Below are 16,415 nucleotides of genomic sequence, written 5' to 3' on the forward strand. Positions count from 1 at the left end.
ACGGAACTGTGTATGTCTGGCGTGTTCGGTGTAACGTCTGCGTCCTTCAAACAATCACAATTTACCCTTAATTTATATCAACCTATTGCCGATATTTCGTATACGCCAGCATACGTTTCTGCCATACGGATATGTGTGACAGGGCCTTTAGTGGCTTAGAAGTGATTTATTCTTTAGTCTTCTCTTAAATCACTCTTTCTGTCACCTTGCATTGAAAGAAACCAAACTCAAGAGTGTAGAAATGAATTAATAATGTTAAACTGCTTCGAAGCCCTTTCATTTTATATTTTCCCAGCCTGCTCTCCAACGGCATGCCATTTCACAGTGTCGGTACTTTGAGTGTGTGAGCGCTGCAGAGCTTTTCTTCAGGACTTCTGTCCCAGCGTCACTCTGAGATTTCTCCCAGATAGGCCAGCTGTCATTCACATGTCAGACACACTCAACCTCAAAGCCAACAGGCAGGCAGCACACAGATCAGAAAAGAGAAGCAACGTGGAACCATGCATCCTGTGAGACAGGCCTCCCAGTTTTAGAAGATTTCAAAACATAAAACACTAAGACAGCCCGCTGAAATGATCATCCGGTGATGAAAAGGTAATCTGTGCAACCCCATGCAATAACTGATCTTTTTTGTATCTTGTTTTACACAGTCATACAGAGAAAGATAGCAACAATAGAAGGTATTCATTTTCTTTATTATCCTGTTGATGTTGGCAACAATGACAGATTGTCAGAAATGTAAACTAGATTATTTGTATTTGTTCACCGACAGGCTAGACAAGAAAACTCTGTTAAGGCCTTATAGTTGACTCTAATTCACTATGTTTAAATAATATAGAATAATTGTGATTACAAAGTACACAGAGTAGTCTGCACTTTAATTGAAATGACTTCTTCAATTAGATGGGACACAAGTTAATTTAGCCGCATGGCAAGTATTAATTACTTTGGTTCAAATAAGCATCAGTGTGATTCCAAATGAGTACTGTGCTCCTGAACGTTGATTAGTTCAGTGTTGGGATAAAGCCAGAACAGAAAATGCGTGTAAATGCGTCAATCGCTGCCAGCCGGTATTGAGCCCCCAGTGGAATTTCTAATGCAGAAACCCGGTGACCTTGGTCATGTCTTGGAAAGCTGAAAGACCCCGGATCGAGAGAGAGAGAGAGAGAGAGAGAGAGAGAGAGAGAGAGAGAGAGAGAGAGAGAGAGAGAGAGATATTTCTGTAATCCCAAATGTGTGACTGGAGTCAGTTCTCAGGCATCTTTAACCTTCGGCTGGGGCATCTGGGGAACCAGGGAGTCACAAGAAATCAACGGCTGGGAAGCTGACGTTTCACCTGGGTCACTCTCAGCTTCCTGTTTTGAGTTAAAAGAATCACCCCATTAAAAACAGTGTCTCATGCGGTTGCCCTCCCAATGTAAGTTATTCACACACTTATATTGACTGATTCTACAAAAGTCTTCATGATCGAGACAATTGCTCTCTTGCCCAGAGTTAGATGAGAAGAATGAGACCACTCTCATATCTGTCTGATACAGTTAGCGTAGCTTAGCACAAAGACTGGAAACAAAGGGAAACAGCTAGCCTGGCTACCTACAAGCGACTCTTAAACTCCCTAACTAATGTGTTAAATGTAGTGTTTAATCCTTACCAAAACCAAAGTGTATACACAACACATTGAGATTTTACTATTACCAACAACTACCAATTTCGTTTTTGGCCAAGAGTTGTGAAGTCCTGGAATATCCCCTGGTTGTCTGAATGGTCTACTTTAGAGGTGCTGATTGGCTGATTCTTTTTTTGTACACTTGGACCATCTGGCTAGCTGTTTCCCACTGCTTTCAGACTTTATAGTAAGATAAGATGACGGTCCCAAAGGCTCCAGCTTCATGTATGGGAATGGGTTTGATCTTCTCATCTGAAATAAGCATATTGTCCAAATGTAAACCTATTGCTTCTAGGTTTGTCTGCAATTGCCACATGTTGTAGAGTGCAAAACTTGCAAAGCATGTTTATTTTAGGCACCAACAAGAGCAAAACAATCCACTCATACTTTAGGATCACAGGCACATTGAAAGCAGCTCACATGTACATAGCGAGGTGTGATGACTCCAGGCCGATGAAAATCATAGCAGAGAAAAACATATGTTTAAACATGCAAGCCCTTTGATTTCCTACATTTGTGGATCATATAATCGCAGTTACATTGCATCAACCCTTATGCACACGCCAGCCACCCTGGAGAAGTAAACAGCTCCACACAGGCACACAGCTTTGCTTGCTTAGTGCAAGATTAGTATCTAAATCCGACTAAAGAAAAAAGGCTGGCCTGGAATCTTTGCCAAGTTTTGGGGGAAAAAGCACAAAGAGACCTTTCAGATAATCAATCACCGACTCTCGGTAAAGTTTACAGAAATATATATCTAATGGCCTTGAGCAAGTGTTTACACCCTTTTTTAAACAAGAGAAACAGCTGAGAGTGTATCTGCAGCAGAGAAAATATTACTACTTTTATTGTGTCGTAAGTCAACAGACATTATGGATCCTAAATCAAACTCTGTTTTTCTAAGACTTTGGCCTTCAAACTTGGCTGAGGGCAGAGTTTGAAATGTAGAGCCATACTAACCCTGCCTCAAACAAGATGATCAAAACCATATGTTGCAGATGAAAAAACAGAAGCCACTCAATGCTCTTTATGTTATTGACTGGATACACAGTGGGTCTGTTGTGTGCGTTAACTTGTATCGGACAAAGACTCCCACTGGAGGGGGAAAAGTCAGTGTCAAACTGTCAAGTCCAGAGTCTCGATCGCACAATACTCCCCTCAGACATGGACGCCTTGTTTGGAACATTCCAGAAAGTTCTCAGTCTCCCTCCCAGCTAATATGAATGAGTGCATTGACCTCTGAAATGGGACGCCCTCGCTCCCATCTTTGCCACTCACTTACCCTGCTCCCATCCACATACACTCACACTCACCATGAATACCTGATTCTAGCAAATGGCAATGTGTCACCAAAAAGCCTAAGGTTTGTTTATGTAGCAGAAACCCATTTAAGTAGCATTTGTCGTGCACGGTTGCTACCTGCATTTGGTTACAAAGACAACAGACCCCACTTAGCCCTTAGACCCCTCAAAGCAACACAGAGGGCCAGTAAACTTCAACATCAATCATTTAAAGAGCTTCTTGTTACTCTAGGTCATGTTTAAAAGACTTTGAAAATAATATTCCTGGCCCTCACTCTACTCTATAACTTCAGTATTTTATAGATACTGAGTGATAATGAGAATGGAAAACATATGTAGAGGAAGGCACAGAGAAGGGGGATGGAATTAGAAACACAAGCACAAGCTGAGGGCTTGTGGAGACACTGCTCAGTAATAAGGACTCACAAAACAACCATGAACATGGACAATTATGCTATCACAAGGCGAGAATATACATTCCCCCTTTTCCTTCTATTTCAATGTCTTTCTATTTTCATATTCAGCAAACATTGCATGTGCAAGAAACTAACAGACAAATTGGCAAGAAAAGAAAGATGATGAGTGAAAATGACCACCTGTCTTTGTCCATCTCGCTGTCACTCTTTGTTTTTCCAGCTCCATCTCAGGAAACACAAGTCATATGGTGCTCAGTGGGCTCCCTCTGCTCTTCCCAACTCGACATCAAACACAGAGCTCATATCTGGGATATTGTCCAGGAAGACAGGCGCGCACTTGCATAGAATGACTCACACACTCACAGACACACACATGCATGTTTAAACTGCAAGCCTGCTAACAATAAGACCCAATCTGTCTCTTGAGATGGTGGCCAACTACGATATGATCATATGAGACCACAACGTGTCTTCAGCTGTGTCTGTCACCTTTATCTAAGCTGCATATTTGTACAGCACTTTTCAAGCTGGGAGCACAAAGAGCTTTCCATAGACAGACATATACATCGCTGCCTAACCCAGCAGATCTGCCTTGTTGGCCAGAACAGGAGCATCTGTATATGCCTGGATGAATTTATGGATGCGTGCATGAGTGAGGTTACCATAATGTGAATAGTAGGGGACAGTGTTTCCAAGGCAACAGCCAGTCCCATAGATATGTGCGTTTACGGCTTGTGCCGCGAGATGTCAAAGGACTCCAGAAAACACACTGGCTTTAATGGGAATGCGTGTTTGAATACGTATGTGTGGATGCGATAAGAGCATGTGTTTTTTTTTGTTGTTAACTGGAGAGCTCACATAACTGATGGTAATCTACCAACCCAAACCACACACAGCTGTGTCTCCTTTTAAAACCACACACAGCAGTGAGCAGTATTTGGTATATTCTATAAGGCCATTAACAACTATAATTTCCCACTGTGGCTTTGTATCAGATGTGAGTGTGGTTCTATACAGCTACATGCATACCCTGAACTGTAATACCTTGCTTTAAATGACAACTGCACAACTGTTGTCTGCACAGCCTCACTTTTGAATGTCTTTCCATCACGCTCTTTCAAATGGATGTCTTTGTTTACCGTTACATTCAATGTAAAAGCAGTGCTGAAAATGGGCAGCAATCACGACAGCATGAGAGCTGGAAGCTGATGAATTTGTGCCATTGAATGGAAGCAGCACTGATTGCTTGTCGCTCATTTTTTTTGTCCATTTTCTAAGAGGTTTGTCCCTGGCACTTAAAGTAAACTACTCTGTCCTTTTTATGCTACCATTATCTGATGAATCTTTCATTCAACTCATAAAGTTCAACTCTTAATGTGTCATGCTTCTACTTATGAAATTCAAGGCACTGATACAGTTATAACTCAGTCCATGAAGTATATTGAGGATGTTTGTAATAATGCACCTGGAATAAAAAAAACAGGGACATGAAAATGCTTTTCATTGGCAAGATGGTTAAGCGATGCTCACAGATCAGTTTTGATTTAAACTAGACGGACATAAAATAAGGCTGCCATGTAGGCGATAGCACAAAGTGCTGAGCCAAAATGGGCCAGCGCTGGTATTCGATCAGCTTTGATTTACAGCACGTGGGCAGATAGTGCTACTGCCAAGTAGTGTTCAGAATGAGGAATGAGAGAGCGTGTGGTGTAATGAAACACACTGTCGGGCGCATAGACGCAAAGCCTCAATGTCAAATTATATTCAGAGGTTAATTCAACTCCACCTCTGTACAATAAATATTTCTAGGATTGTTTTTTTCAGATTCTCTCTCTCTCTCTCTCTCTCTCTCTCTCTCTCTCTCTCTCTCTCTCTCTCTCTCTCTCTGTCTCTGGTAAATGTATATACCAGATGTGGGTTTGTACAAAAACTGTATAGAGAGGAGAGAAATCTCTCTGTGCCTGAGCCTCCAATTTCTCTCTACGTCTCTTCCTCTTTCTCTCACTCACACAAACATATAACTTCCACCCCCCCCCCCCCCTTTTGAGTCTCTCCACCCCTCCACTGGCTTATTACACAGCATCACTCTGCCTTTGAGACTGAGGCTAAACTCTTCTGAGATTACTGCCTTTATTAAAAGAAGATCAGCATAATCCGCTTTAATTCTGTTATACCCTCTCTGTCTCTCACTGTACTCTGGCAGCGAGCTGGGATTGGTCAGTGAGCCAGGCGTGCCAGAGGAATAGAGATGACACGGCAGGAAGTGGAGACAGCTGGGTCTGGTCGTACTGCCAGTCTCCCTCATCTACCAGATTAGTCAGAACGATAGAGTTTAGTAAAGCGGATTCTTTGTGATTATCCTGTATATATCCTACAGTCAAGCTGTCAGCTTCAATCATTTCAATATTCACTTTCTCAATGTTTGGTCTATTACCAAGTGATGTAACACAATATGCAAAGGAAAGATTTAAATGTTGGTGTTCTAAAGCCCCGCATGCAGGATTTGGATTGACAGGTCGGATCTGACCATTAAATCAAAACCTGTGTGATACTCGTTTGCTGTGCATTCTTTGTATACAGCATCCATAAAGTCAACTGACAGCACTCCCAAAATCTAATCTACTGTCATTCTTCACTTGAAGAACTCACAGTAAAAACATGGCCACTGCCTGCCAAAGCTGTGATTGATGATCGTCACATCTAGAACCTAAGACATCTCTTAAATGACAATCATAGAAAAACAGAGAGAGATAAAGAGAAATGATTTCTGGCAGCAGGCGTATCAACGGCAGTGTTTAACGTAGCAATGAGTGTGATCTCATCCCAGCAGGTTATACTATTCACTATCCAATATCATACCATTATAACAATACACACAATCCAGCTGCTTTATATCCCATTGTAGTAACATTATGATGCACTAATGTTTGCAACTAATAGCTTATATGTGGTTTATGATCATATTTAGCTGCAACATGGTAATTAAATTGTTTCCCCCATGAAATAACCTTTTTTCCTAATTGTTCTTCTTCGCTCTTAGCCGGTTGGTTTGACCAGTAACTGTACACCTGTCTGTCAATGCAGGTTTAAGTATTAAGTAGGTTTTATTTCCTAATAGAAAACTAGAGGACGTTTGCTTTTGCCATTAATATACTGACAGTGTTTTGTTTCAAAAGTAATAAAGCTTTTCTCCTTGTGATAGATGTGATAAATCAAGGTTCTGAGCATCACAGAAAGAAAACACAGCATCTTCCTTCGTTTATTTCTCTTTCTCTCACTTGGGTTCACTAACTCCTCGAAATCAGAGGGAGGCTAATGTGAATCAGCCACCTGCTGTTTCATTAAACCCCAACTTGTCTGTCTGCGATGGACAAGTGTTCCATCGCATCTTGACCTTGATTTGGCACAGAGGCACTGTTGAGCTTTTACCCAAGCTGTCAAGAAAATATAGCCTGTCAAAGAACATTTCTTAACTACAAGACACTCCATAGCGTTAAAATAATGTCCCACACGCTGTTCTTTCTCTCTCGCTCTTCTGAAGCGTCTCGACTCCGCTGAGAACAATCGAAGAGAAAAAAGAAAATGAGCAGTTGGTCTGACACTGAGTCACTCTGGCACTTTACTAACAGACAGAGCCAACTTGGCAGCAATTCGTCTGTGGCCTTATGGTTTCCAAACGGGCAGACACAGCTCACCTGTGGCTGGCTCCTCGTGACATTTGATACACCAGCGACAATTTGTTTACTCAAGCACTGACTGTGCTCTGTTCTCTGAGACGCTCTGGCCACACTGACATCGATCACAATGTATTGTAAATCTATATACAGGCGTAGAAGTCTTCGTCTTCCTTCACAGTGAGGTACATTCCCTGCTCCGTTCCATCTTCCCCCCCTCTGCCTCCCACTCGTCCTCACTTCTTCTCACCCTCCCTCTTTATTCTGGCAAACAATCCTCTCTTGTTTTATCCAGTCATCTCTTGTCCACCCATCCATCCTCTTCTCCCCGGGTGGGATTATTCATGCTTGGCCTGGCTGCTCACACTTCTCTCTCACCAGGCTGAGAGGCACAGATTCACTGACACACCTCACCTCCATTAAGACATGCAGGCCATGCAGAAAGGCCCCATAACAGAGCGATCAAAAAGAGAGAAAGGATGTTAAAACAACATCCTTTTTAAATCCACAAGAAAAAGAAAAGAAAAAGGCAAGAAAAGACCGGATAAAGTACAAATAGAAAGCAATTCAGTTCAATGTTTAGGTCTACCCTTGAGGTAGAATTTGTTCAAATGTCTCCTAATGAATTCAATTAATCATCTGTTTTTCATTAACCGAGAGTACATCTGCTTTCAGTAATCACATTTCAACTCATGTCAGTGCTAACAGTTGCAAGACGTATGACTTTGCTGCCTTCTTGGCCAGATCGCCATTGAACTAGCACTGTTTCCTTTCAGGTCCGCCACTTTAACGGGACCCCTACAGCTCAATTTATCACCTACTCTTCAACTGAATCTTCAACTCTCTTAGCACGTTTACTTCATTCAGAGCTCACACTTAAAGGCTCTCAATGCAGAATTCAGAGCATATCTATGATGGAGGGATTCCATCTACACAACTCAGAACAAGCTAGCAGCTAACAGCTAACAGCCATCCAACTGATCTGTATAGCTCATATTTTAACTCCTTACAGTACTTGAAGGCACTTTAATCAGCACTCACACTTCTTTCTGCAGCAAGCACAAGTACATTTCCAGATGTAGCCTTTTCTAGTTCCTAATTTCATTTTACCAACTAAATTAATCATTTCCATCCTTCCATTCACGTCAAAGCAACCACCTGAAATGCTCGTGCGTAGGACGTGGTTATAGCTAAGGTGAAGGGATTAAGGTCTAAACAGCTGAGGCTCGACAGTTCTGAGTGATGTTCTGTGTGTTTGCTATTGACACTGCTTACCTCTGCTGTCCCTGAGGCGCTGATGACTTGTTGTTCCTAACTGAACACGGGGCTTCACACTAATCTCATCAAGTGATGATTCAGCAGTTAGTAAGAGCTCATAGGCATGCATAGTATAATGTGTGCACATCTCAGTTTTAGAACAGAATTTTTTTTTATGTTGGATTTTATTTTCACCAAATAACTTCACATGAAGAGACAATAATTGCAGCCCGCAAGTAAAACAGACTTGGATTGAAAACCTGAGATGCACGACTTGGACAACTGCCACATCCAGTAAAGTCCTTAAGCTAGAATCCTTGGATCCACACCTCTTCCATTGGCAAAATATTCCAATATTCATCACATTCTCTGCCATAGATTTCAGGCAGTATGCGTGTGTCTTACACCCTCACTCTGTCCTTTCTTTCTTCACTGTTCACCTCTCTGTTCCTATTCAACCTCACCTTAATCATCGCAAACTCCCAGTGAGTCCATTGACCCAGATAGCTGCCCTCTGATCAGCAGTCCTGTCCCAACCTGCACCAGGCTGATGTTTGGGGCCTGATAGCTGAGCTTCGCTGGGAGGACTCGGTTAGGAGTAGAAAAAGGCAGATTGGAGACAGAAAGCTTTGGGAGCTTTCAAAGTCTCCGGGTTGGAGAAAGGTACATTTTATTTGTCTACGTGTACATAACAGATCCCAACACCAACATGCAGTCTTTCTGTCCCTGTAAAACCTTCCTGGCCTCACTATACATTTTCAGAGAAATGCTAATTATATTATATTAATACTGTTCTTTTGCCAGTGATTGTTTGGCAGATTGTGGCCTTTGCAAGAAAGTTTTTTTCTGCTATGAGATCTGAATTAAAGTTTTATGAAAGAATTGAACAACAAAGTCTTCCTGTGGAGGCTTAGCCATAAATTAAAATCAGATGAAAGTTTTTGTTCAAAATAAGCACACTATCTGTAGAGTGCTGTAGCACATTGTTACATAACACATAATACACATAACATTAAATATCTATACATTTATTCATTTGACGTCTCTGTTGTGTGGCATGGGTTAGCTAGAGCATTATGTTTTGGTGTTTTCTTTTTTTCTGTGGCAAATCAGGATAATCAAACGGCAGAAAACAATATCTATAGACTGAAACCCACCTGTGCACGTCCATCATGCCATTTGTTCGGCGGGGTAATTATGTTGATCATGCATCAAGGCCACGGGTGCAATTATTTAAAACTGAGACACTGAAGAAATAGAGAGCGTGGCAGCCAGATAGAGAGCAACAGCGAAGGGAAAATAAATTAGACACAGAGACAGAGAAGGAGAGAGAGAAAAGGAAACAGAGGGATGACATGATGAAGCGAGAGAAGGGGTAGAAGTGAGCCACGGAAAGCATTCAGATGTTTTGACACGCTGCAAATCGATTAAAGGCTGAATGCCAAACAGTGAATAGTGTTGCGTGGATCCAGCACTGCAGCCATTAAAGGGACAGCTGATTCTCTGCGTTGGCAGGTCCAGGATCAGCAGCACTGAAGGAGGAAATTAGTGTGCGTGCGTGTCCATATACAGTAACTGCATAGGCATGAATTTGTATGCACATGAGAGTGTGCAAGTGTGTGTTTATACATGTGCAGTGAGAAAGAAAAGACAAGCCTATCATAGAAAATGCATTCGTAGATAATCTATGTGTAGTGCAGACACATTTGCATATTTTAAATAAGCGAGTCCACATACCTGTGTATATGTGACATGTTTTGTCAATTTTATTGCTGATAAAGATTGGAAGTGAAGAGAATTTTACAGAATATAAGTATGCTGTGTGTGTGTGCCTTCGTGAATGTAAACTATTCACTTGCTTGTATTAAGAGAGTTGACCTATACACTATCTAATTATCAAATCACACGATCACCAGTTGAAATCAACAGTGTGGTTGTAGAGCAAAGTGTGTCGTGCGTGCAATAAAAAGGTTTAATTTGAGGGCATAGCTGTGAGTAGAGAGAGAAAGAAGAAGAGGCACGGAAACATGGGTGTGAATTCCAACACAAGATTATTTTCCTAAACAGACCTCATGTCACCATAGTGACCTTTACAGATTGCTCACCAGACGTGCCCACAGCTTTGAACAAACCCAAACATGATCTTGTTCGCTAAGCCAAATGATCTGTGCATCACCATGTTAAAATCTGAAAATAAACTGCAGTGCCCATAAAACACTGATGAAGGCAGGAGCGTCCCGGGCAGGGAAGCACTCTATCGTGAAGCAACCCAGGATCATTTATACCAACGCTGGTAATGAACGCTTGGCCGTGTTGTTTGACCCAAGAAATGATTGTGCAACTAGCAAATGCATCATCGCCGCTCTGATCCTCTTTCTCTTTTCTCCCCATCTCGCTGCCTCTCCTCTGATGATCATAAACAGACACATTCCTGTATAAATGAAGCAGGCTGTAAAGCAGAGTTCTGCCAGGTTTCAGGAATGTGATCACACAGCAGCACTGAACTGCTTCAGCCAACTGGATGGTGAAGTCTGAGCTCTTTCATTTGTTCACTGAGAAACACAGCTGGACTTTCTATAGTAGTTTTTTATCTGTACCTTGTGGTGCAGAATGCATGGGAATAAATAGTAGCCTCAATGTTACTAGAATAACAATGGAAATTAACTTTAGCTGTTTATTTGTCACTTACACACAGGTTGCAAAAATCCTCCACTGAGCACATTGTGACCCAGTTCTATCAGTAGCTAAGTACAAGTGGGTTATAATACCTGGAAGAATAAATCTCTCTTTGTTGTTGTCCTTGCACTGGATTTCTTTTGAGTGCCCTACTTTGATGTTTGATTTGTCAATTTCCATGTTCTTTTCGTTGTTAATGATTACATATGTGTGTGTGCTTGTGTGTGCGTGTGTGTGCGTGTGTTCCACTACAGACTCCTCGGTGGCATATAGACTTGGAGCCCTGGGCCGGTGAGAGTCATTCTCTGGAGGATGAAGCCAAAAGGTTTCTCAACTACATCACAACACCACAAGTGAGGAATCATTGTTTGAATTCGTACCGGTATTTTTAAATAAGTTCCTGTTGTTGTGTATCAGTAGTTCTTTTATTTCATGTATTTGTAAGGGACAGTGAGCAATATTAAAAACATAAATGTTGTCACTTGCAGTAAGTGCATTTCCTACTAATGCTGACTGCTCAAATTCAGTACAACAAATGAGAACAGTACAATCTGGTGTGGAAGATTTGCAGTGCAAACATGAAGATGCAACAGTATTATGGAAGTGTGAAACAGGATTGTTGGTTTCTTGGCACAATTTACTCACACAATTTTATAAGTAGACAATCTGAAAATGTCTTCACAGGGATCAAAAAAATATTGCTTTCAGACAAGAGCTGTGAATTCAGTTAATCATAACGGCTCGATTCTTGGCCTACAAGTCTGTGGTTGATCGGTTTTTACCTTTTTCCACTCTGATAATGTTTTTTCTGTATTTGGCTGTACTTGATGCAAGCTGTGCTCCATCAGGAAACACAACAACTTCAACTTACAGCTGATTTGTAATGCTTTAAATAAAGATTAGTTAAAGGTTGCAACCAGATGCATAAATGTAACTTTAAGACTAGTTTGAAAAAGAAGAGAAGAGTAGGTATTGCTACTGAAGGCCAGGAAGTGCATTATTTTGACAGGTCTTTGTTATGTATACCGGAGAGACTCTGTATCTATCAGCCCATGACTGAGCTACACTTTACATTCAGCTCAGCCAGAGAGCATTTGTCTTGCTCGACAGCACACACATAATTCATTACTCTATTGATTACCATACAGATGAAACTCACAGCCCCTCTATTCACACTTAATCAATGAGCTGTTGTCGTTTGTTTGTTGGTTGGTTTATGTCAATATTAAATTACGGGAAATCAATTAAGATGTTCAGCATCATAATTTGAGAAATATTGTGGTATTGAAAAAGCGTGGTATCCTGTGTCCTTGTACGTATTCTGAAGGTAATGCAAAGACATTTTCATTTTCACTGTCCAAAACATAGAAGGACATTTTTTGTGCTACGGTTTTTATTGTAATGAAATTGGCTTGGGGATAAATCAGCACCTTATCTTTTCCCCTCACAAAATATAGCGAGAACGCAGAGTACCCCACTCCAAGTGACTAAGCAAATGTTCTATATCTTTCACAAAGCAGACATTCAGTTCATAATGAATTAGCCCCGGGATGTGTGTGTGTGCGTGTGTGTGTGTGTGTGTGTGTGTGTGTGTGTGTGTGTGTGTGTGTGTGTGTGTGTGTGTCTGTGTGTGTGTGTGTGTACATGCTAGTGCAGCCACTTGTGCATATTTGTGTGTGTGTAAAGGAAGAGACAAGGACAAGAACAGAGAGAAAGAGATTGCATGAGTCTGTGTGTGTGTGTGTGTGTTTGTGTGTTTGTGTGTGTGTGTGTGTGTGTGTGTGTGTGTGTGTCTGTGTGTGTGTGTGTGTGTGTGTGTGTGTGTGTACATGCTAGTGCAGCCACTTGTGCATATTTGTGTGTGTGTAAAGGAAGAGACAAGGACAAGAACAGAGAGAAAGAGATTGCATGAGTCTGTGTGTGTGTGTGTGTGTGTGTGTGTGTGTGTGTGTGTGTGTGTGTGTGTGTGTGTGTGTGTGTGTGTGTGTGTGTGGGAAGCTGTTGAAGGGAACTGTCCATCATACACACTGACAGCTGAGGGTGGAGGGGGTACAGCAGCATCCTCAGCTGTAATGCTGACTGACACAGTGCCTAGTGGAGCTGTTACTAAGAGAGATGGCCTGCGACACAACTGTCTAATCAATAGTCAGTGTATCTTGCATGCATGCACCAGCACACACACAGATAGGAAGAAGCATGACATTTAATGCGGGATACACTACAATAAGTAGTACTATTCATTCAGTATAATGTGTTCTTAATGAGAACAGGTCTGTTTTTACAGCTGGGCATTCAGTGAAAAGTATCAGCCGTTCAATGACAAGTCTGCATATGTGAAGTGGCAAAATAATCAAGAGTGATTTTGAATTTCATTGCTCATTGTTCATTGTGTGCTAATGAATGCTTTCAGCTGGAAAACATTAACAATGACGGGCATAATGAAGCGTGTTCTGAATTCTTTATTTCGCCACCCACATGTACAATAAAATCTTTGTGCCCTTTGCAACAAAGACACATCGGGGATTGCGCTTGATTCAGCTGATCCCTTCCTGCCTGACCTGTCACTGAACACTCTGATTAGAGGGGACCTGGCACAGAACTGTGAAAGAGCTACACTGAGCCACACCCTGTGGGCCTACCACCCACTGGGATAGGGTTTGGTGGACACCAACATAAGAAGCAGAAGAAGGAGGGATTTTGGCCCGTGGGTTTCCCAAAGCAGCAGACGAGTACCAGGAGGCCAGAAGTGTTACAGGTGGTCGCTGAAGCAAAAACCTGGGCGTGGGAGGAGTTCAGGGAGGCTATGGAGAAGTAAGTTCTGGCAAACCATCAGACGACTCAGGAAGGGAAAGCAGGGCTCGGCTCAGGCTGTGTTCAGAGAGCTGCTGACCCTGACTGGAGATATTACTAAGCACTTTGAGGAACTCCTGAACCCAACCAAGAGTGTTTGCAGACTCGAGTAAAGCCTCACCCATATCCCAGGCAGCTGTTTCTGAGGTAGTTAAGAAGTTCCTCAGCAGCCAGGTGTGTCTAAAATGCTGAAAGGCTCTGGTTTCTTTTGTCAGATAGTGACGGTGGTTTGCCCTCTCTGGGTTTGGAGTGAGTTGCTGCCCCAAGTGAAGTCATGTTCACGAGGAAGGGTAAAATTATGGGTGAGGTCGACAGGGGGTTTGGTGCGGCATCAGCATTATTTGCAGCAGGCATTGCACCAGACCGTTGTGGGGGAAGAGGAAGCTAAGCCAGGAAGGCAAAGCTTTTGACGAGCTATCAGTGAGAGAAAGAATAAGATACCAGCAGCCTCGATGAGCTTCCTCCGTAGGGTGGCAAGGCTCACCCTTAGATATGGTAAGGAGCTCAGACATCCAGCGGGAGCTTAGAGTAAAGCCTCTGCTCCTTCACATCAAAAGGAGCCAGTTGAGGTGGTTCGGGCATCTGATAAGGATGCCTCCTGCACATCTTCCTCTGAAAGTTTTCCGGACACTTCCAAATGTTAGGAAAACCCGGGAGACTCAGAACACGTCGGAGGGATTATGTCATCTGGTTTGGGGAATGCCGCAGGATCTCCCAGTAGGAGCTGAAAAACATTGAGGGAATAGGGACATCTGGACTACCTTGTTTAGTCTTAAAAAACTCTAAAGGCCACAGCACGGAGACTGTGCCTGAAGCCCACACACGATCAGTGGTGAAAACCACTCTGTGCTGGCTGGACCATTCTTTTCCAACTAGGCGGAGGCGCTACCTTTGGCGTGGCTGACCACTCAAAATTGCCATCGAGCTCTGCACTCAAAGTTCAAATTATTTTTAATTTTGACCTCGGTTGCCGCTGCCCTTTCAAAGTGCAAACAATGTATGCCGTGTAGACACTTTTTGATGTATAATGTATAACTGTGCTTCGCTTTGCCTCTGCAAGTTGCTGCACTATGCTCTGCGGCCTACCTCGTGGTCAACAAAGAGCACGTTTCTTATCATGTGAAGGCAGCTTTATGGGTTTTTTTTTTAAGCTTTAAAAATCTTACTCACTTCACAAGGGAACTCTGGTGTTGGCCTGAGAATGTAAACATGCAAAAACAGTTTCAAATGTCAAATTTTGAGTACAAAAATATGTGATTTTATTGTGCCGGCACACAGTGCTCATCGTTCCCTGGCAACAGATTACTTTTTGGAAAGCACCAATAATTCTTTATTCTTCATTGCTTTTCTTTCACATTTACATAACTGTAAAACATTTTTGCTCAGGCTTCATTTCAATTAACCTGAACTCTGTAAGCTGTAAGGTGTTAGACTATAGAATACACAGCGGGCAATACAAGAATGCACACTCACGCACACACACTTCTAAACATTCTAGGTTGTTTACACTTGAATGGCGTACAGTACAACCATAGATTATGTCTGTGCCAATATTGTTCCTTTCTCTGCAAACTGAAGCTCTGCAACAGACGGATCTTAGGGAGACCAGACAGCAAACATTTGAGCAGCAGCTTCTGCGCTAAAGCTTGTAGAACTGCAGATGTACACAAAACCAACACAATGACGTATGCACATGTTTACTGTGTGTGTGTGTGTGTGTGTGTGTGTGTGTGTACAAAGTTTATGCAGGTGCATGCTTTATATAAATATACAGACGCTCACATAAACACACTGACTTGAAAAGACAAACTTGCCGATCTGCACGCACTGTATGGAATCCAAAAGTATTAAAGTACACAAAGAAGCAATACTTCAATCTCCTCCATGATTATCATATTTCTTTCATTGCTCTGTTATCTCACTCCGCTGCTGAGAGACTTGGCAGTTCTGCTGATGCGTCGGCCCCAGCTGTGCATCATGATGAATAGTATGCATATAGTAGTTTTGACACTAAGGCCCAAACACACACTAGCCCAGGGTCAAAATCAGTAGCAGCTTCTAGTGATTTATAGCATTTATGTTAAGATATTTTGAGGAAAAGCTGACATTTCTGACTTTTAAATGCTGGTGTGATTGTTTAAACACGCTGGCACTCAATCTAATGTCCAATCTGGCTAAACCCTGTAGACTAATGCTGCTGAAAAAATGCACTCACACCACCACACACACACACACACACACACACACACACACACACACACACACACAGACACACACCTACTCAGAACAAAATGTGTCTTAAGCTTAAGAACTCAAACTCTGCAATCCTATTCATGCCTGGTTCAACTTCATATACACTCCAAAATGTTAGAAATCATATATACATTTAGTAAATGACTCATATGTTGGATTGAATGTAGACTGTATAAAGAATGTTTAACGCAGTTGTAACCGTCCTTGAGGTTTGAAGCAAGACGTAACATCCTTTGAGAACAGGAGTATTGTGTTAACACTGTGTAGAAAGTTAATATAACACATTGCTCTAATGGAAATAGCATTGATTTCCCAGTATACT

At 42.0% G+C, this 16,415-nt stretch overlaps 1 protein-coding gene across 1 annotated transcript in view; it reads left to right on the forward strand.

Moving 5' to 3' along the window:
* Positions 1-16,415, forward strand: part of mettl24 (methyltransferase like 24) — a 34,537-nt gene that overhangs the window by 6,519 nt on the left and 11,603 nt on the right. The window contains exon 2 of the mRNA XM_029425297.1: positions 11,245-11,343. Coding sequence (XP_029281157.1) covers positions 11,245-11,343 — 99 coding nt within the window. The remainder of the gene's footprint in view (positions 1-11,244; positions 11,344-16,415) is intronic.

This window comes from Cottoperca gobio, chromosome 24, assembly GCF_900634415.1.
Source record: "Cottoperca gobio chromosome 24, fCotGob3.1, whole genome shotgun sequence".
NCBI lineage: Eukaryota > Metazoa > Chordata > Actinopteri > Perciformes > Bovichtidae > Cottoperca > Cottoperca gobio.